This window comes from Geotrypetes seraphini, chromosome 7, assembly GCF_902459505.1.
Source record: "Geotrypetes seraphini chromosome 7, aGeoSer1.1, whole genome shotgun sequence".
Classification (NCBI taxonomy): Eukaryota; Metazoa; Chordata; class Amphibia; order Gymnophiona; family Dermophiidae; genus Geotrypetes; species Geotrypetes seraphini.
This window is the reverse complement of record NC_047090.1, coordinates 64,679,721-64,701,583: the sequence shown is the minus strand read 5'-3', so window position 1 is coordinate 64,701,583 and position 21,863 is coordinate 64,679,721. Positions and strand designations below refer to the sequence as shown.

The 21,863-nt window shown below is 42.2% G+C and overlaps 1 protein-coding gene across 3 annotated transcripts in view; it reads right to left on the bottom strand.

Moving 5' to 3' along the window:
- Window positions 1-21,863, bottom strand: part of ARFGAP3 (ADP ribosylation factor GTPase activating protein 3) — a 325,192-nt gene that overhangs the window by 176,430 nt on the left and 126,899 nt on the right. For 2 of the 3 annotated variants that reach the window (XM_033953138.1, XM_033953136.1), the window contains exons 7-8: window positions 5,387-5,446; window positions 3,178-3,222 (exon numbers count right to left, since the gene is read on the bottom strand). In XM_033953138.1, coding sequence (XP_033809029.1) covers window positions 3,178-3,222; window positions 5,387-5,446 — 105 coding nt within the window. The remainder of the gene's footprint in view (window positions 1-3,177; window positions 3,223-5,386; window positions 5,447-21,863) is intronic. The other variant, XM_033953137.1, reaches the window with a different exon arrangement.

Genomic DNA, 21,863 nt, shown 5'->3' with positions numbered 1-21,863 from the left:
CCAAGTTTTCCTGTGTGGGAAATGCCATCTAGAGAAGGGAAGGATAGTTTGAATTTCTGAGTGGATCTGGTGGAATGAGTACTCGAGAGCCAAGATAGAGGAAAGAGGGGAGGAAGGATGCCGTGAAGAGATTTGAAACGTTTTTGTCAGAGCGTTTTTGTCTAGAGAGGGGAGTTAGACAAGGATATCTCCTTTGCTTTTTGATATTGTTTTGGAACCCTTGTTGTTGGCAATTCAGCAGGCAAAGGAGATACAGGGAATTCCATATGCAGATCGAGATTATAAGGTTTCGGCCTATGCAGATGATGTTTTGCTTCATTTGAAGAATCCTGAATCTACCATCCCGCATTTACTTGAATTGATTGATCGATTTAGAAAATTTTCTGGTTACAAAATAAATTGGAGCAAATCAGAGGTTCTTCCATTAAATGTGCATTGTGTGAAAGATTTATTTGACCACTTCCCATTCCTTTGGAAGGAAAAGGGTATAAAATATTTGGGTATCATGATTCAAAAATCATTTGAAGATACAATGACAGTAAATGAAAAATCTTTATTATTGAAAGTCAAAGAGATGTGTGAGCATTGGAATCCGCTACATCTTTCTTGGTGGGGGAGAGTCCAAACCATCAAAATGAAGATTTTGCCTGTGGTTTGTTACCAAATGAGTATGTTGCAGGTTTATGTTCAAGAAATTAAATGGGATTCTTACAAAATTTATTTGGCTGGGTAAAACTGCTAGAATAGCCTTAGTATCTTTGCAAAAATCACAATGGGCGTTGGTGGGGGGGGGGGGGTAAATTTTCCAAATTTTTTTAGGTATCATCAAGCCTTCATTTTGTGTCAGGAATAATCTACCGGACTGGCTAATATTAGAGAGTTATCTCATGTCCCCATTATGTCTTTAACCATATTTTGAGTATCAAGCTGCCTAGAATATATAAGGACAATAATATTCTTCTTCCCACCTGGAATACATTAAAATTTATTAATAATTTAATACCTACCCCAATACAACAATCCACAAGTCAATCTTTATGGTTAGACTCCAAGATACAAATCGGCAAGTCTAAAATCTTTTGGAAGCATTGGTTGCAGGCAGGCATACGAACTTTAGATGAATTGTTTCAGAATGGGAAAATGGTAAATTTACTACAACTGCAATAATCATTCGGCATATCAAAGTCACAAGCTTATAAATGGTTGCAGTTGAAACAGGCCATTCAGAAAGGGTTCCCTGATTGTCAAAATTTAAAAATCAGTATAGTTTGCCAGGCTTATACTTCCAGACAGACTTGCAAGGGCACCAGGCCACCAAGTGGTACCAATTACTATCTGAATATTTGAATAAAAAACCAAAAACAAGCCTAAAAGACATTTGAGCATTAAGATAAAGCAGCAGATTTCTGCCACTCAATGGTCATGGATTTGGATGTTAAATGTACAGCGTCAGCATCTATGAGACAAACCTGGTTCTTTTTGTTACATAGAATTTTTTGAACTCCAGTTCGTTTGCAAAAGTTGGATATTTCAAAGTCTAATAGATGCTGGCATTGTCATCTTGAAGTAGGGACACTGGATCATTTGTTGTTTTATTGTCCCTTTATACTCCATTTTTTTAAATCAATATGGGGACAAATTAATATGATACTGGAAATATTGATTTCGTTGCCTACGATGTGGTCATATGTGGGACATTGTTGAAAGCTAAAAATCCATTAGACAGGTATAAAAGCAGACTTCTTATTATGACAGGCGTTGCCATACAAATGGTCACTAGGAATTGGAAAAACTGAGACAGGCTAAACTTTTCCTTTTGGTGGGAAACTTTGTGTCAATGTTATAGATATGAAAAATGAATTCGGAAATACTGGGACATAATAAAATATTTAAAGCAACATGGGGTCCATTAACAGAATTTGTTAAATCTGATTAATTGTATAAGCCCTTAATTCCTACTTGACTCTCACACACATCCAGGGAGGGTGGGAGGGGAAATGTATTATTATTTGATTGGATGTAAGTGCTGTTCAATATATTACTTGTTTGTTAAATTTTTGCACTTTGTACTTGACTTGAAAATCAATAAAGAAATAAAAAAAAAAAAAGAAAGAAACATACAGAGCAGATCAGAAAGACTCCTTCCAGCTTGCTTGCAGAAGGAAAAATTGAAAGGGGTAGCAGAGCCCTCTGGTGAAGGTAGAGATGCTGAAAAGCTGGTATGGATTCCTTCTGTGCAGCTAGTGAGCATGGGGAGAATACCCATCCACCCAGAATGACACACTTATTGCAATAGAACAAACATTTCAAATGCTACTCCTGATATAATTAAAACAAATGCAAGCACTATGGCCTACAGTAGATAGTTTTGCACATTTAAAAGTTCCACCTGATTAATCACAAAGAAGGCAATCCACTAAAGCGCACGAAATTTTGCAAAGTTCATTTCACACACAAAAAAAATCAACTTGTGTCCTGAGTTGATCTTGGACACTCAAATTTCCCTTTTAACATGCTAAACAGACTTTGCAAAATTGGGGGGATTTTGGTGTGCAAGTTTACACTTGTGAAAATTAGTTAATAAGCTGCTGTTATGCAAATTCAAGCAAAAAAGTTCATTAATTACATTTGCAGTGCTTAAATACCTCTGCAGTTTGTTTTTCACAAAAGATAACTATGACTAAAGTGCAAATAATCACAAGTTATGCACAAAATTCAATCCATTTTAATACATTGGTCTCTATTAGAAAACAGGAAAGACCTTTATCACAATAGAGATAAAACATGGTATTTTTGAATACTCAAGACTAATTCTTTTTTTTTTTTTTAAGTAAAGTCAATCAAATATAATTAAAAAGTGTTATAATCAATTGCCATTTCCTTAATGAATTGGCATCCCCTATATTTGAAACACCTTTATGGATCTTTAAAAATAATCTCTCTGTACTTAGTTTCAAGTTAAAAACAGAGATATTTGATTTGAGCCCTTAAAACAGAATTTTCATGCTCAAAAGCAGATGTGAAAAATGCTTCAAGAAAAGATCAGAAATATTAAAATAAAAGAATAATTTGTTTTAAGCAAATAGCAGACCAGCAACCACAGTGCATTGCTCTATTCCACTTCCAAGTGTGGAAACTGAAGCAGCTCAACAGCGCATCAAGAATGTTATTGATCACCTTTGTCAGGTGTGCTTCCTGCAGAATTAAAATTCCCTGTGTCAGCTAAAAATAAGAAAAATAAACAGTTCTGAGTAACAGTTATTATGAAAAATATTCACATACTACTTATAACAGTTATTTTAGCAAATCTATATAATACATGTGATTTTTATATAAAAATTCTCCTAGAATCATATAAACTGTATTGCATAGAGTGTTTTTGTAAACAATAACTTATGTAGGAAAGAACATAATGGAACTTGGGGAAAAAATAAGATGGTCCTGTAATTCAATACTCAAACTAGAGACTTTAAAAGTGTAATGTCCTCCGTCATCATCACCGTTATCTTTTGGAGACTACTAAAGAATTGGATTATGGCACTTATGCTGCTAAATGGACTCGAGAACTTCAGACATCCATTACCGCAGACTTGTTGAAGAGGAGTTTACATCTGAGTGCTGTTTGTTGATATCTGCTTTGGAAAGGGAACATTATTACAAATTTGTGTTACGAGCATTTTTTGCACCTAATCGAGCGTTTCGAGCGCATTTAATCCCCTCGGATGTTTGACCCCTCATGCCACACTGTGTCACATGTTCTGGATTTGCCCAGTTGTATTACCCTTTTGGCGTCATCTCTGCCGGTGGATTGGTCATCTTTGGCACTGTACTGTGAACAAGCACCCTAGCTGTTTGTTCTCCTTGACATTCTCTATGGTTCCGCGTCATGCAGGCTGTTCTGCATTTACCCATAGAGCGATATATGTGGGTATTAAGACAATCTTACAGAGCTGGCTAACACCACTTGCACCCACTTTTGCTCATTGGTGGATTTTGATAATCCAGTTAGCTGGAATGGACCTTTGGAATCTAGGAAGGGGAATTTATATATAAGTTGTTGGCTACCTTTTTGTACTATTTTAACACCCAGAGCACAAAGTCGTTTGTTGACTTGATGTTTTTCTTTTTGTCTTGGTTTGGCAACTGCTGTTCCGGGGTGGGGGGTTGTGTATTGTATATTTACTTTCTTTCTGGTTGAAATTTAATAAAAAATGATTGAATTAAAAAAAAAAAAGTGTAATGTCCTTTTCTTATATTATCTTATCTAAGCTCATTGTTTAAAACAGGGATGTCTAACGTTCAAGTTTCAAGTTTCAAGTTTATTCGTTATTTGATTGATCGCCTATCACAATTACTAAGCGATTTACATATACAAAGAATACATGATAAAACAATAACAATAATATAGTAAAAATATAAAAAAACATTTAATAACTAGACAAATTACAACAGGAAACACTGGGATAGAGGGAAAAGAAATACAATTTATACTAGAAAAGGAGGGACCGTTAAGGATAAAACGTTGGTCCTCAAGGGCCGTGATCTAGTCAGGTTTTCCCCAAATGAATATGCATGAGATCTATTTGCATGCACTGCTTCCATTGTATGCAAATAGATCTCATGCATATTCATTTGGGAAATCCTGAAAAGCCCAACCTGGCAAGGGCCGAGGTTAAACACCTCTAGTTTAAAAATTGTTAAAATATATATTTTATATTTTCAAAGGGTACATCTGTCAAATAACTGTTCCAGTATTTAAATTGTAGATATAAGATGCACTGTTAATTCCAGCTTTAGGGCATAAATTCTCAAAGTCTCAAAACCACAGTCTTCATATCATATAAACTGGGTCCAGAGAACGAACACCCACGAGGACCTTACATAATACTGTTTCGCCTGTAGCTGCTTTACAACTTATGGCACAGGTATTTTAATCCCATCTTCGTTGGAATTAACAAAACTGGAATTAACAGAGCATCTTGTATCTACAATTTAAACTAAGTACTGGAACAATATTTGACAGATATACCTGCTAAAGATATAAGATAAATATATATAACTATTTTTAAACAATGGGATTAAGATACTTATCAAAGCCACCTAAAAAATGGTTTGTTCACTGAAAGACTGAATAGGAAAACCTGCTATATACTTTTCAAAACTGTAAATATGAAACCTCAACAGTTTCACAGAGGTACAAATTCTAAAAAGCAAATCTATTACACTCTGAACATGAAGACTCTAATCATTGGGTTCCCTTTAATTGAGAAGAAAGGCACAGAGGCAAAAACTTCTACAAAATGTGGGAAGAAAATCATCTGTCAAAAAAATTCTTTGAGTTTCTATTTTTCTATAAATATCTCATAAAAAAGTACATATCCATTACCTAATGCTGCTTTTGGTGATACACTCAGGTAGTCAACACTTGGTCCACATTCTGGTTCACCTAAAAGAACACCACATATTAACCAAGCCAAAAAGGTACATAGACTATTTTGAAGTTCAGTTTGACTAATATTTTTGTAAACTGATTCTTTCCTATCATACAATGGGAGTTCCTTTCTCTGCATTGATTTTATTCGTCTGTGAACCACTTAGCTCTGCTAGTCAGTTGCTGAAGTACATCAAATTGTGAATGAATGAATAAGACCAAATTTTCAGTAGATACCATCAGGAAGACAAACAATTTTTTTAAAGGTCCAGAATTCTAGGTCTATAGGGTGATTGAAAGTCACATTGTATATCTGTTCCTGGAATTACATTTTATAAGCAAACACACAACTCCATACATCCTACCCACTACCTCCACTTCCCTTCCCCCTGCAACATGCATACCTTAAGTAATGGAAGATTTGATTCTTACATCTGTAATCTTTTTTTCTGTTAGAAGATATAGGATTCTGTAATGAAGCTGTTGTCCTTCTATAGTTGCGAACTTTGCAGAAGGATATCACTCATATCTTTCAACTCCTTCCCTTCACCAGTGGCGAATAGCTCCCTCTTCAATTAGTACCAAAGCAATCGAACTCCACTAAAACAGAAGAAAAAGAGGGGCACATTGAACTACCCCGAGACAAACTACTTTTCTGCTCTGTAAATTATGACAAAAGAACAATAATTAAACACCAAAAAGTCCAACAGGACAGAGAATCCACGGGTATAAAACAGTACAAAAGGAAGTGGGAACGGACAATGAGCACTCCACTGAAGAACACTGATGTAAAACCAACTTGTTTATTGCATAAAAGGACACAAGCAGAAGCTGTGGACCCAACACAGCACTGTGTTTCAGTGTCTGAGGAACACCTGCACCAGGGGTCACTGTGGTGTATATGTTCACAGATGACAAGTCTGGGATAAAACAAAGCTCAGTCCAACTAACATGCCAGAGTAAACAAAATCACTGAAAAGCTATGGAACAATAATTAACATGAACTCAACTTTAAGAGTATCTAGGAACCAACCTGATAAGTGCAACTAGTACCATCACATAAATATACACCCCAAAGTTTAAGAAGAATAGTGTTATTCATACTTCTATAGCTTCGTTTTATCTTTTTTAAAAATTCATCCAGATGACAGGAGTAGTCCCATGATGGACACCAGCAATATCCGAGGCAGTAAATAAGCAAATTGGAAGTCTGCAGAGGGCAGGCTATATACAATCCTATGTCTTCTAACAGAAAGAAGATTACTAGGAACTCCACCAACTTGGAACATGAGGATGTTACTGGCCAGACTTTATGGTAGATATCCTGCAAACAGGATGGCTGGATAGGCTGGAGTGAGCTTAGACAGCAACATCAGCATTTGGAACCTAGGACAATACCAGGTGTACTTTACAGTCTACCACCCAGAAATATCAAAGAAGAGACAAGTTAATTTAATCACGTATTTTTAATAGGTATAACTAATAATAATAATAATCATAATAACAGTTTATATACCGCAGGACCGTGAAGTTCTATGCGGTTTACAATGAATTAGAAAGATTCTACAAATTGAATGGAACATTCATAGTTGGAGATTAGTGGTTAACAGTTTACGAGATCAGATTTGGGGGGTGGGATTGTGATGGGGTCTTTTGTACAGATTCGTTACCTAGGTATGTCAAGAACAGGTATGTTCTAATGGGCACACTGGATGGACCGTTCAGGTCTTTATCTGCCATAAATTACTATATGTTACTATGTTACTGAGAGATCAATCCACACTCTATGGAATACATTAATTATACCTCCCTGTGCTTATATATTGTTCAAATCAAATTCACAGGCTTTATATCCAAATCTTCATATTTAAAGTCAATTCACAATTAAACTGATTTTACTTTAATAAATATTCATTAATGTAAGTGCTGTGCTCAGATCCGCTAAACCACATGTGTCAAACCCAAGGCCCGTGGGCCGATTCCAGCCCACCTGGCCTTTTTATGTGGCCTGCGGCAATACTCCTGAACTTCCCCTTCTCAGAGCCCAGCGTGTCCTCTCTCCCGTGCCAGTCCAACGTTGCCATCATGCTGGAAAGTCTGCCAGCTTCAGCAGCGATTTGGCAGTGTTGTCCGTGGCTCCCCCTCCTGCCTTCCGTCCACCGCAGTCCATCCGGGCAGAAACAGGAAGTTGTGCATCATTGGAAACAGACCATGGCAAGCAAAAAGCAGGAGGAGGAGCCACGTACAACACTCCCGAATCACTGAGGCTGGCAAATTCCTCAGCTTGGTGGCGACATTGGACCGGCGCCGGAGGGAAAGACACGCCAGGCTGTGAGGAGAAAGGGACCGGTGCTGGAGGGAAAGGCATGCTGGGCTGTGAGGAGAACCAGATGAAGGGAGAGAGGTTGGATCTGGGGTAGTGTGGAGAGAGAGGGAAAAAATACTTGAAGTGAGAACCTTTGGGAAGAGAAAGGGCGAAATGGTGGACCTGGGGGGAAGGAGGCAGGCAAGCAGGCAGACAGGGGGAGAAATGGGATGGGGCAGTTGGGAAGAGAAAGGGAGAGAAGTTGGATCTGGAGATGGAAGGGAGGGAGAAATGTTAGGCCTGGGGGTAGAAGGGAGAGAGAGATGCAGCATCTCTTTTTTTTTTCCTTTCCATCTCATTGTTCAGCATCAAGAGAATTAGAAAGATTCTACAAATTGAATGGAACATTCATAGTTGGAGATTAGTGGTTAACAGTTTACGAGATCAGATTTGGGGGGTGGGATTGTGATGGGGTCTTTTGTACAGATTCGTTACCTAGGTATGTCAAGAACAGGTATGTTCTAATGGGCACACTGGATGGACCGTTCAGGTCTTTATCTGCCATAAATTACTATATGTTACTATGTTACTGAGAGATCAATCCACACTCTATGGAATACATTAATTATACCTCCCTGTGCTTATATATTGTTCAAATCAAATTCACAGGCTTTATATCCAAATCTTCATATTTAAAGTCAATTCACAATTAAACTGATTTTACTTTAATAAATATTCATTAATGTAAGTGCTGTGCTCAGATCCGCTAAACCACATGTGTCAAACCCAAGGCCCGTGGGCCGATTCCAGCCCACCTGGCCTTTTTATGTGGCCTGCGGCAATACTCCTGAACTTCCCCTTCTCAGAGCCCAGCGTGTCCTCTCTCCCGTGCCAGTCCAACGTTGCCATCATGCTGGAAAGTCTGCCAGCTTCAGCAGCGATTTGGCAGTGTTGTCCGTGGCTCCCCCTCCTGCCTTCCGTCCACCGCAGTCCATCCGGGCAGAAACAGGAAGTTGTGCATCATTGGAAACAGACCACGGCAAGCAAAAAGCAGGAGGAGGAGCCACGTACAACACTCCCGAATCACTGAGGCTGGCAAATTCCTCAGCTTGGTGGCGACATTGGACCGGCGCCGGAGGGAAAGACACGCCAGGCTGTGAGGAGAAAGGGACCGGTGCTGGAGGGAAAGGCATGCTGGGCTGTGAGGAGAACCAGATGAAGGGAGAGAGGTTGGATCTGGGGTAGTGTGGAGAGAGAGGGAAAAAATACTTGAAGTGAGAACCTTTGGGAAGAGAAAGGGCGAAATGGTGGACCTGGGGGGAGGGAGGCAGGCAAGCAGGCAGACAGGGGGAGAAATGGGATGGGGCAGTTGGGAAGAGAAAGGGAGAGAAGTTGGATCTGGAGATGGAAGGGAGGGAGAAATGTTAGGCCTGGGGGTAGAAGGGAGAGAGAGATGCAGCATCTCTTTTTTTTTTCCTTTCCATCTCATTGTTCAGCATCAAGAGGGGAGGAAAGAAGAACAACAGAAAAGAAAGGAAGCAAAATGTTGGACCAAGAGGAGAGACGAGGAGAGATAGAAGGAAATAGGAGACTGGGAAAGGAGTGAGATGGGAAATGGGAGAGCTCCAGAATAAGAGAAGATGGAAAACTAATAGGTAGCTGAAAATTGAAAAAGGAGAAGGATGAGAAAGAGGGCAAGATTTAAGTGGACAGAGGCAGAAAAGAAGAAAAGTTGAAAGGGAAAAATCAATATGTTGGAGACAGGGACTGGAGCAAGAGAGAAGAAGAGCAAAAAAATGGACAGCAGACACTGGAAAGAAAATTAGAAGATAGATAAAATCAGAAAAAGAAACTGGGATTAAAAGCAAAATGACCAGACAACAAAAGGTAGAAAAAATAATTTTATTTTCTATTTTGTGATTACATTATGTCAAATTTGAAATGTGTATGCTGCCAGAGCTGGTGTTAGACAGCAAGAGTGAACTAGGACCTAAAAGAGAGGAAAAGTTTTTTTTATTTATTTTGTAGCCGGCGTGGGGTTGGAGAGGTTGTATCCCTATACTTCTACTAAGACTAACCCCCTCCTTTGCTGGCACACAGCGTGAGTTTTGGCAGCGATTGATCCGATGCTCACAGAAGTCCTGAGAGCATTGGAGCCACCACCAGAACTGGGGCCCACACTGTGTGTCAGCAAAGGAGCGGCTAAGTATCTTAATAAAAAATCCGGCCTGTGTTTTAGATTTCGGCCGTTATATGATTTGAATTTGAAACCCCTGCGCTAAACCCCAGTGCTCAAATGAAAAACATATGCAAGGGCCACCAGTCAGGGACCATCACTGTCACAGTCAAGTCCCATATTAGCCTTCGTCCATATAATTGCCACCACCAGATAAGAGATTTATTATTTATCTTTTGACAAGGCTGTTCTTTCAGTATGGCGTGCCACCGCTGTAAAAGTGAATGGGTGACCAATGTGAGATGCCCAATTAACTATTGTGCACACCCGAAGGTGGCCAAAACCTGTCCCTCGATTCGAGTTTCGCATGTTGCGTTTTCAGGAGGGAGAACACTACAAATAAATAAAAATAAATGTGACATTGATTTAAAGAGACAGTGAGTACGCAACTGCGGTTCACGTATCTTTATATCCACTGTTCAGCTATCCTGGTGCTATACTTAAAATATATGTACATTAAGACACTGAATATTATTTTAAATAGTATATCTCATTATTAACTTACCTCTCGGGAGATATTTCTCAAGTCTTCTTAGCCCGGATTAAAGGGTAGGCCTAGTAGGTATGTGTCTCAGGCACGAAAATATCAGGGGAGTCCCAGGGCCGGCGTTAAGGGGAAGCAAACAGGGCAGGGGGTCCCCGACTACCTGGTGATGTCAGCTTCCCTCCCTTCCACTCCCTTGCTGCCGTCTCACCTACAAGTGATCTGAACCCAGGCCGCGGGGTTCCAACACTGTGCGTGCCGGCTTCCCTGCTCCTACGAAACAGGAATGGCGAAACTTCTTGTTTTGGAGGAGCAGGGAAGCTGGTGCGCACAGTGTTAGAGCTCCACGGCCTAGATTCAGTTCACTTATGGGCAGCGAGGGTGTGCAAGGGAGGGAAGCTGACCTCACCTCACCAGGCAGTCAGGGGGGAGGGGAGAAGAAATGCTTCTGCACCCAATTGGGGAGAGAGAGGGAAGGAGGGAGAAAGAAGAACAGGGAAGGGAGAGGAGAAGGAAGGGAGATGCCAAGAACATGGAGGGGGAGAGAAGGAGACAGATACCACATCAGGGACAAGGAAGGAAGGAGAGACCTCACCTCACCAGGCAGTCAGGGGGGAGGGGAGAAGAAATGCTTCTGCACCCAATTGGGGAGAGAGAGGGAAGGAGGGAGAAAGAAGAACAGGGAAGGGAGAGGAGAAGGAAGGGAGATGCCAAGAACATGGAGGGGGAGAGAAGGAGACAGATACAACATCAGGGACAAGGAAGGAAGGAGAGAAAATGCCAGATAATGGAGGGGGAGGGATAGATAGAAGACAAGGAGAGCAGAAATATGCCAGGGCAAGGGGGAGGGAAGGGAAACTAAGGAGACAGATGCCAGACCAGAGGGAAAGGAAGGAGAGGAGATGCCAGAGTATGGAGGGGGAGGGAGAGATAGAAGAGAAGGAAAATAGAGAGATGCCAGGTCATGGGGTTGAGTGGGAAGAAAAGGAAGGAAAGGAGAAGAGAGAGATGCCAGAGCATAGGGAAAGGGTGGAGACTGAAAAATGGAGAAGGGGTTAAGCCAAAATGAATCATGTACAAAGAAGAGAAGGGGTATAGGACAGACAGTTTATTGAAGGGACATAGAAAGAGGGAAGATGCCATATGGAAGAGAGAGAGAGGGCAACACTGGATGGATTCAAGTTTCAAGTTTATTATGGATTTGATTAATCGCTTATTCAAAATTCTAAGCGATGCACAAAACAGTAAAATTACAAATTTCTGAGGGAAACAAAACAAATAAATACGACTAACCTGACAGAATATATAATACAAAAGGAAAAAATGGGGAAAGAAATACAAGTTATTGATAGTAAATAAGATGAGTAAAGGAAAAAACAATAGGAGGGGGAGAGCAGTGGGCTTCAAAAAAGTTAACAAATAAGATTCAATTGAGGCTCCTAATCTAGCTTTCTATTTATTTTATTTATTTATTTATTTATTTAGATTTTTATCCCGTCCTCCCAATAGCTCAGAACGGTTTACAAATGAACATACACAGTGCGGAGTAACTAGACATATAAGTAGTACAACAGGTTTGGTGGTTGGATTTATAGTTTTTAGAGAGAATTGAATACAGGGAGATTAAGCAGAGAGAGAGAAGGGGGAAATACCGTAGTTTAATTTACGGAAAGTTATAAGCATATAGATGCAAATTTTTAGTGGATAGAGTAAGCGAGGGTCATACTGGAATTTCTAGCTGTCAAATGCATCTTTAAAAAGAAAAAATTTAACTTGCTCTTGAATCTATCTAAATTGTGTTCTTCCCGTATGTAAATAGGGAGGGAATTACATATTTGGGGGCTGTGACAGAAAAGATGAATTGCCGCCGTGAATTAATGTTTTTGAGTGAGGGAACTATTAATAGATGTTGGTCGTTAGACCTGAGTAATCTTGTAGAAGTATGGGGAATCAATAATCTATGAATGAAGGCGGGAGTTTTATAAAGAAGAGATTTGAGAGTCGGCAAACTTAATTTATGTTATGCGGTGTGCAACTGGGAGCCAATGTGCTTTCTTAAGGAAAAGTGTCACATGGTCGAATTTCTTAGCTTTCATTATGAGTTTAATTGAAGCATTTTGAATGATCTGAAAACGTCTGATTTCTTTTTGGGCAATTCCTTTAAATAGAGCATTGCAGTAGTCAATTTTTAAAATCACCAGAAAATGAATTAGCGTGTTAAATGACTTAGGGCATAAGAACTTCGAAACTGAACGAATTTGACGTAGTCTAAAGAAGATAGATTTAACAATACTACTGATATGTTCATGATAAGTTAGTTTGTAATCAAAAATAACCCCTAGGATCTTAATGCTACTGATCGACTGCAGGATGGAACCTTTGATAGTAATTGGGAACTTGAGCTTAGGACCATCTTTCCAGGGGAAGAGCATAACATTTGATTTATTAACATTGAGAGCTAATCTATTAGCATCAAGCCATTGGTGAATCTGTTCGAGTTTCTTATTGATTGCTGTTGTTTCAAGGATTATTGGAGTCTAACAGGTCTAAAAGCTGAATATCATCTGCGTAAGCAAATACGTTAAAGACAATGGATTGGCAGAGTCATCAGGGATGCAAGAAAAATATTAAATAAAAGAGGTGAGAGAATGGACCCTTGAGGAATACCGAGTGTTGCTGAGAATCGTTCTGAGGTACTATTGTTGAAAGACACAATCGAGGATTGATTAGAGAAATAGGATCTAAACTAAGAGAGGACCTGATCCGTGATGCCAATAGTCTGTAGTCTTTCTAAAAGGAGGTTATGATCAATTGTGTCAAAAGCAGATAAGAGATCAATAGATATTGGAGAGGGCAGAGAAGGCAGTAGATGGAAGTGTGGGGGAGAGGAGGGACAGATGCTGAATGTTAGTGTGGGGACAGATGCTGATTGGAAGTGTGGGGGGCAGACACTGAATGGAAGGGGGGTGAGAGAGGGGAACAGACGCTGGAAGGAAGTGGGGAGAAGAAAGAAAAAAGGGCACATGCTGGATTGGGGGAAGAGGATAGAGTTAGATACTGGAAGGGGTGAGGGAAAGAGGTGGCAAGCTATAGGAAGACACAATGAAAGAGGGAAATTGAGGACTGAATAGTAAGAAAGAATTTAGACAGAGGCAGAAAATAAATTGAGAAGGAAGACCAGAGAGAAACAGGAAGAAGAGAGCGGAGAGAGAGATGCCAGAGCAGGGGGGAAGTGGGGGGGAGGCAGATACCAGACCTGGAAAGAAGAAAGGAGACAGATTCCAGATCTGAGAGGAGGAAAGGAAAGAGAGAGATGCTAAAATCTGCTGGGAGGGAGGGAGAGATGGAAGGGAACAAGACGGAATCCACACCATGGAGGGAGCAGAGAGAAGTAGATGGATGCCATACCAGTGGGGTGGGTGGGTTGGGAGAGATGGAAGGGAGAGGCATAGAAAGAGAGCAGATGCCATATGGAAGAGGCAGAGAGAGGGCAGACAGTGGATGGAAGGAAGAGAATGATGAGAAGATGAGGAAAACAGGATTAAGTATTATTGTAGCTGTGTTGAAAATTGTGTGTCCTTCAGCATTACCCCTCCCTCGCTAGAAAGGGAGGTACATTTAGTCTCTTGAGCAGAATCTACCTTCAGCTGCAAAAACAGCTGTTAGAAGTCCAGAACCAAAGGAGAGAGCCAAACATAGCCTTAGAGAGTTTTCTGGGGAATCCCATTGGTCAGTGACTAACAAGGTGATGTCAAAATGAGCCAAAAAGAAGGTAGTCTGTATTACTCATAACGAATATTGGGAGGTGAAGGGCTGTTAAGGATCTAACTCACAGTGTGTGTCCGAAATGACATGTGAAATAGTGGCGGACTTGAAAAGATGGCGCACTGAGAGAATCACCCTGATTAATACCCTAACCCTAACCCTCCTGACCTCCAGCCCCAGACAGGGACCTAACTCATCCAAGGATGCAGCGGATCCTTGAGTTAATAAAGGCATGTAAATGAACCTTCAGTCCTCCCAGTCCTACTTCAAGTGGTCACTGATGTGAGGAGCTAGCTTGTTCCAAGGCTCTACCAGTGCTGGTGCACTTGCAGGCAAGGCAGCGCTCGCCAGAACCTTCAAATAGGCTTTCTACAAGAGAATAACAAAATTTGAAAATCCCTGGATAGGTGGCCCTAAGGACACCTGTGGGACCCCTGACTGGGGTAGTTGGACCTCCACTGCCTCCATGCGCTTGTGTTTCGCACTCTTATCATGTGCAGCTTCTGAATAGGATCGCTTTGTGTTGGCCAGGCTTTTTGGGGTCCTCCCTGGAGGACTCTATGGAGACTGAGCCCAAAGCTTCCACCCCTTCCTCCCACGCCCTGCAGTACGTGGAACATGGTTGCTCATCTGCCAACAAAGCTGCACACAAAAGACATGAAACAGGGGCAGATTGGCCTGGAAAATCCATTGCAGACGATCCCTGAGCAAAACGAGAGGTTATGAGGTAAAGGAAGCTTTTGAAAAAAAATAAATCAATAAAAGTCCAAAATGGCCACCGCCAGTATAATCACACCAAAAATGGCCCATGGAAGCATTCCTGAAAAACAAAAAACATTTAAAAAGATGTTTTGGAAGTGGTGAAACCTAACTCTTAACACTAGAAACCCTCATATATACCTTTTTCTGATCCCCCCACCCTGATTTTCCTCATGGGGAATAAAGGGAGTACTCAGTGTGGCTTCAGGTGTCTGTCTGCTAGCTTGTAGCCCTGCCTGCAGGGAAAGGATTTCTGCCTCAGAGATTGCTGCAAACAAATCCACCACTGGATATCTTCTGGCTGCCAGTCAGGACGACTCTGACCAAGAACTCTGAACCCCGAAAATCCACACGGCGCATTTGGGGGAGATAATTTGCAGCTGGCTCCCTGATACCCAAAGGTTTGTTACACAGGGGCCCATCAGCCTGCCTCAAGCCTTTGATAAATCAGCAAGAATCTCCCAAGGGAACAGGCTCCAAGCTTTTGATGGATGACAAAGTAAGCTGGCTCCAGAGTTACTCCAAGAGCAGCAGCCCGCCCTCATAGGTCTGCATTCTTTCCCCAGCAGAGTAAGCCAAAGAAGAGGATCTCCTAGCATCAAAGTTATGCAGAAAAAAAAGAACCGACGGGCCAAAAGACCTAAAAATAAAATACCTTCTCAGTCTGCTTACAGAAGGAAAAACTGAAGAGGGAGCTATTCTCCACTGATGAAGGGGAGGTGTTGGAAGATATGAGCAACACCCTTCTGCAAAGTTTGCAACTATAGGAGAAAAGCAGCTTCAATACAGAATCCTACGTCTGACAGAAAGCATGATTACCTTAATGTCTAACAAAAAAGAACTCATTGATAAAAATCAAATAACGAAAGATTAGGTTTCTTACCTCTGCTAATCTTCTTTCTTGTAAAAATCCTCTGGAGTCTGCACCTTAGGGTTGTTAATTTCTTCCAGCCTTAAAATGTAGGGGACTCAAAACCAAATTCTAGCCCTTCCTCTTGTGGTCATCTCCTTTACTCACCCCTGGAATCCCAGTTAGTACACAAGCCAGGTAGATCTATAGCAAAAAACATGAAACAAAAGAAAAGGGAGAGGGAGGTGCGGGGACTCCCCACTATATATCAATTCTGCTTATGAACAATAATTTCAAAACAATTAGAGCCCTAAGGCCGAACTTTGCATAAACATCAAATTTGAACATCAACGAAATTGAAAACAGTATAAATTTGGATAAAGGAGACACAGCCTGAGGGTTCAGGAGTGGGCAACCAAGCAGGAACCCCTCGACCCCTACGTTAAGGAACAAGTATGGGATTCTCAGCGAGGCTGGTCAAAGATAGAAATCCAGATTACCAGCACAAACAGATGGTCCGAAAATCAGAAGTCATTCACTGCCTCCAGGTATCTCAGAAGGAGACGTCCTAAGTCCAAAGACAGCAAAACATGGTCCTTGTAGCCCGATGGAACAACAGCGGGCATCCAAACTTCCTGATTGACATGTAATGCCAAAACCACTTTCAGAAGAAAAGAAGGCACTGTCCTCAAGGGGACCACAGAATCAAAGATGTGAAGAAAAGGATCTCTGCACGAAAGAGCTTGGAGCTCCGAAACTCTATGTGCAGAAGTGACCGCTACAAGGAAAACAGTCTTGATGATAAGATCTTTCAGAGAGATCTGATCCAGAGTTTCATAGGGCAGACAAGCCAGCGAGTGGAGAACCAAGTTCAAATTTCACATAGGACAAGGCAGCCACAAAGGAGGCCTCAGCCTCCCCATCCCCTGCAAGAAGCAGACAATGTCTGGGTGAGACGCTAGTGAATCCCTGAGAGCAGTGGGACCCAAACACGAGAGTCCCACAATCTGAACATGGAGCAAAGAAACCGCAAGTCCCTTCCTGATGCAAGCTTGCAGGAAGTCCAGGACCTGTGCCACTGAAGGGGCCCAGGAATCCACCTGAACCCTCTCACACCAGCCTGAAAGTACCTCCAGGCTTTCGCATAGGCTGACACAGTGGACTTCCGCTTACTCTGTAAGAGTGTAGCGATGTCCCTAGTTATCAATGCCGCGCACTCAAGAGCCAAGCCGTAAGACCAAAGTGGTCCGGATCTTGGAGCATTATGGGGCCCTGTGTGAGCAGCCAAGGATGGCAGGGAAGTAGCAGATCCATCTCCAAGCTCAACCGCACTAGATCTGAATACCACGGTCTTCTGAGCCAGTCTGGGGCCACCAGGATCACCTGGCCCACATGAGAGGCCACCCTGCGCAGAACGCGCCTTATCACGGGCCACGGAGGAAAGACAGAGCTCCCCCTGGGGCCAAGGCTGTACCAGGGCTTCCAACCTTTCGCTGCCGACCTCTCGGCGGCAGCTGAAGAATCTGTCTGCTTTCCGGTTCTTGGCAAACGCCATTAGATCGAAGGATGGATGGCCCCACCACCGGACTATGGACTCGAACGCTAACTTGGACAGAGACTATTCTCCCGGGTCCAGAATCTGCCAACTTAGAAAGTCTGCCTGAACACTGTCGATGCCCGCCACGTGGGCCATGGACAAAGCCACCAGATGCTTTTCCGCCCAGAAAAGAGCATCCGAGCTACCAGGCTCAGTAGGGGACTCTGTGCCTTCCTGAGTTGACATATGAGACTTTTCCCCAGAGCTGCGCTTGCGTTTCGCTGAAGCACCCTCCGCATCCTTTTTAGGTGCACCAGACGTCCGTACATGTCTCCGGTTGAAGTGGAGGTAAGCGGGGCCTCTCCAGAAGAGGGGAGTGCAGAATTCGTGCACGCTTCGCCCCTCTCACGGGCTGTGCAATACATGATAGACAGCTGTGAATCTGGCAGCCATCCGCTGCAATTATGGCATGAATCCATGCCATCCTGTCCTGAGGAAGCCATCTGCAAAGTTTGGAGTGAAAACGAAGCTCCTAAGGTCCAAAAATATACTTTTGAAAGTGTTAAAAAAAAAATCCAAGATGCCCACCCTGGGTGCCAATTTTGCCCTTAAACGGCCCAGGAAAATCACAGGGAACCCGGGAAAATGGCGATTTTACAGGTGGGGTGAAGGGGGGGCATGCAGGGAAAACAACCAAAAAACACTTCTGAAGAACCCCCCAAATCGCTAAACTAGCATGCACACAGATACAGTGGCATGTGCTGCAATAGAAAGCAATGGCAAGCAAGCTAAACACAGAGCATGCAAGGAGATCAATACCTCAGGAGCTGAGAAACTGGATTTCAAGTCTTCTGACTGCCTCGCCTTCCCTGTCACCTAAGTCAGTGACTACTAGGACCTCTCAGGGCAATTAGGGAAGACACGCAGTCTGGCCCGAACCAAGCCGCACCTCCATGGAACCATGTAGCCTGTACTCTGCCCCCTTAGCGGACGAACTCGGGGCGAGATAGCTCCCGATCCCAGAGACCCGATCTGACCTGCAGGCTGTCCAGGGGGTTTACTGGAGCAGAAGGGAACCCCGACCCCCCCCCCCCCCAAAGCAGACAATATTCAATGTAAAAGTCTGCGATCTCCCGCCGAAGGATGTCTCCGCAGAGTGAATCCACAGCAATAGGGCAAGACTCGCACCAAATATCAAATTAATTGACTAAAACTTAGAAAAATAAAGCACGAGCAGAAAAGATGAGCCCCTAAAGCAAGGCTGTAGGAAACAAAACTGGATTCCAGGGGTAACAGGAAATGACTATAGGAGGAGGGGCTATAATTTGGTTTTGTTCACTATAGTTTAAAGCTGGAAGAGATTAACAACCCTAATGTGAAAACTCCAGAGGAATTGTACAAGAAACACTCTTAAGAGCATTACATTCCAAGTAAAATAGCCTTATAAATACAAAGCAGCATCTTGATCAAGACAACACTTTGAAGCCCTTTAATTAAAAAGCATTAAATATAGCGCATGGTTAGCATACAGTAACAGGCTACCATACAAATGTGTTTAGGAACTTTTCTGAATTTCTGAGGAAGCACAGAACAGGCAGAGGGGATGTGGAAGAGTTACTCAGCTAGCATATTATACTTAGTGTGTGCTAACTAGCTAATACAGAGTTAACATGGGAACACTAAGGGCCAGAGTCTATATAGGATGCCTACAATAGACGCAGTTAGGCGCCTTAATCAAGGATGCCTTATTTCAAGAAAGATATAGCAGAACTAGAAAATGTTCAAAAAAGAGCGACAAGATTATAAAGGGGAGGGAACTTCTCTTGTATGAGGTAAGTCTAAATAGGTTAGGGCTCTTCAGCTTGGAAAAGAGACAGCAGAGGGGAGATACGATTGAAGTCTCAAAATCCTGAATAGTGTAGAATGGGTACAAATGGATTGATTTTTCACTCCATCAAAAATTATAAAGACTAGAGGACACACAGAATTACAGGGAAATATTTTTTCACTCAGAGAATAGTTAAACTCTGGAACGCATTGCTAAACATTGTGGTAAGAGCGGTTAACATAGTTGGTTTTAAGAAAGGTTTGGACAATTTCCTGGAGGAAAAATCCATAGTCTGTTATTGAGAGAGACATGGGGAAGCCACTGCTAGCCCTGTATTGGTAGCATGGAATATTGCTCCTATTTGGGTTTTTGCCAAGTACTAGTGACCTAGATTGGCCACTGTGAAGATGGGCTACTGGGCTAAATGGACCATTGGTCTGTCCCAATAAGACTATTTTTATGTTCTTATGTCCCATAGAGTCCAATGTTTATACAGCATACAAACTGAAGTTAATCCACCTAATGCATTTTTCAAACATTAAAATAATTTTGGATATCTGTATCAGTGAAAGTTTTATTATATGAACCACTCCACTTTTTACTGTAATCCACTGAATAAAAGCAGAATATAAATAATAAACTATAAACTACAAACCACTCCTCATTCAGCATCACTGTTTACTAACTTCAGAATACAGCTTAAAAGTTTGATCTTTACATATAGGGCAGTTTATATACAGATCACACCCAATATCTGCATCCCTCACCACTCTTAACACTGCTCTTTGAGCAGGATGCACAAACTCTCCAAACATCTCGTCATTAAACCAGTTTGACTGGTTTAGCGAAGGATCTAATTTGCCGACCCGATGTACAAAATGGCCCACCATGCGCTTTTCCATGCGTTTGTTCATTCTCTGACTCTGCAATGCAAATGACCTCATTAGTATTAAAATGAAGTCATGAATATTAAAATGAGCCCTCCATTTGATCTCCTAACATTACTAAGACATCTAGCAGTGGCTGCTAAGGGTATGTTACCAAAAGGTCTTCCCTATTTTTTCTTTTATTTGATGTGTTATTCTTCGGATGTCACCCCCTGTGAACATCGTGGTCCCCAACACACATACCCCCGCTGAAAATTCTTGGAAGGAGGGATGCCCACCCCCTCCTGCCACTGTCTCCACCCACATCCCATGACCCGTCTCCGTACCTTATTTTGTGAAAGGGGACAGGAAGGATTCCCAGTCCCTCCTGCGTCAGGTCTGCCTCTCCAAAATGACGGACTTTCTCCTTCCCAATGCATCCTGGGATGCACAAGGAGGGGCCTAAGGACCTGACTGGCTCAGGTGACTAAGGGTCCTCCCAGCTATAGCAGCAAAATACATTGTATCTTGCCACCAGGCAAAAAACTGTGACCTGACTAGGGACAGCAAGGAACAGAACCAAAATCTTGGAATTGTCCCCGTTATTGAACTCTGTACACTGTAATTTTATTTTACTGTTAGTATTACTTTGTGAATTATATCCTTTTGCCTTTTTTTTCACCTTAACTGCTAAATATATCACTTTGGAAACATGTAAAATTGTCAAGCCAATGTTATCCAAATCAAATTACTATTCAAATGGAATCTTTTTCATACAGATCCCATGAACCAATCTAAATAACCCATTCACCCCCTCAAGATCCAAAATGGAATAAAAGAAGACACTTCTCTTGGAAACTACCAGGTAGATGGATTATCCCCCTTGACCCAGTTTATGCATAAAGGCGAGACTGCAATTGGAATACTGTGTTCTGTTCTTGCCAAGAATATAAAAAGTCTCAAAGTAGTTCAGAGGAAAGCAACCAAAATGGTAAGGTGTCTCCGTCAAAAATGTATGAGAAGGGACTGGAAGACTTGAATATGTATACCCTAGAGGAGAGAAGGGAAAGGGACAATGATACAGACCCATGACCTGCCTTCTTGGTGAAGCTACTCTCAGCAGCTCTTACACTGCACTTCTTGCCTCTCCTGAAACTGAGTCGTTCTGAGGGCACTTTCTCCAACGCACGAAAACATGCCCTTATATATCCACTTCTTAAGCAGCTCACCCTTGACCCTTCTCTCTCCTTTCAGCTTGCACTCATTTCTAACCTCCCTTTCTTTTCTAAGATTCTTAAAAGGCTTGTCCTTGTTCAACTAAGTATTTTCTTGAGAACCCAACACTTTGCATCCTATGCAAACTAGCTTGCATCAGAGTCACAGCACAGTTTCTCTTCTCAGCCTTGCATAACTTTATCCATACAGTCCTGGATCGCCATCAAGCTGGTATTCTGGTATCTCTCAATCTTTCATAGTAATGCAATAAATCAGTGTTTTTCAACCGCTGTTCCGCGGCACACTAGTGTGCCGCGAGATGTTGCCTGGTGTGCCGCAGGGCCGCCGGGCCCGGAGCTAACAGGGGGCCCGAGGCAGGGGCGCCAGTAGCTCGCCAAGGCAAAGTGAGTCGATCACCCAGGACTCACTTTGTCTTGGCGATCTAGTCTTCTTCTCCCCGATGTCAATTCTACAGTCGGAGAGGAAGTTCGGGCCAGCCAATCGCTGCCTGGCTGGGCGGAACTTCCTTTCCGATTGTAGAATTGACGTCAGGGAGAGCATGCGTCGGCGTCGGCTTTGGGGCCTGT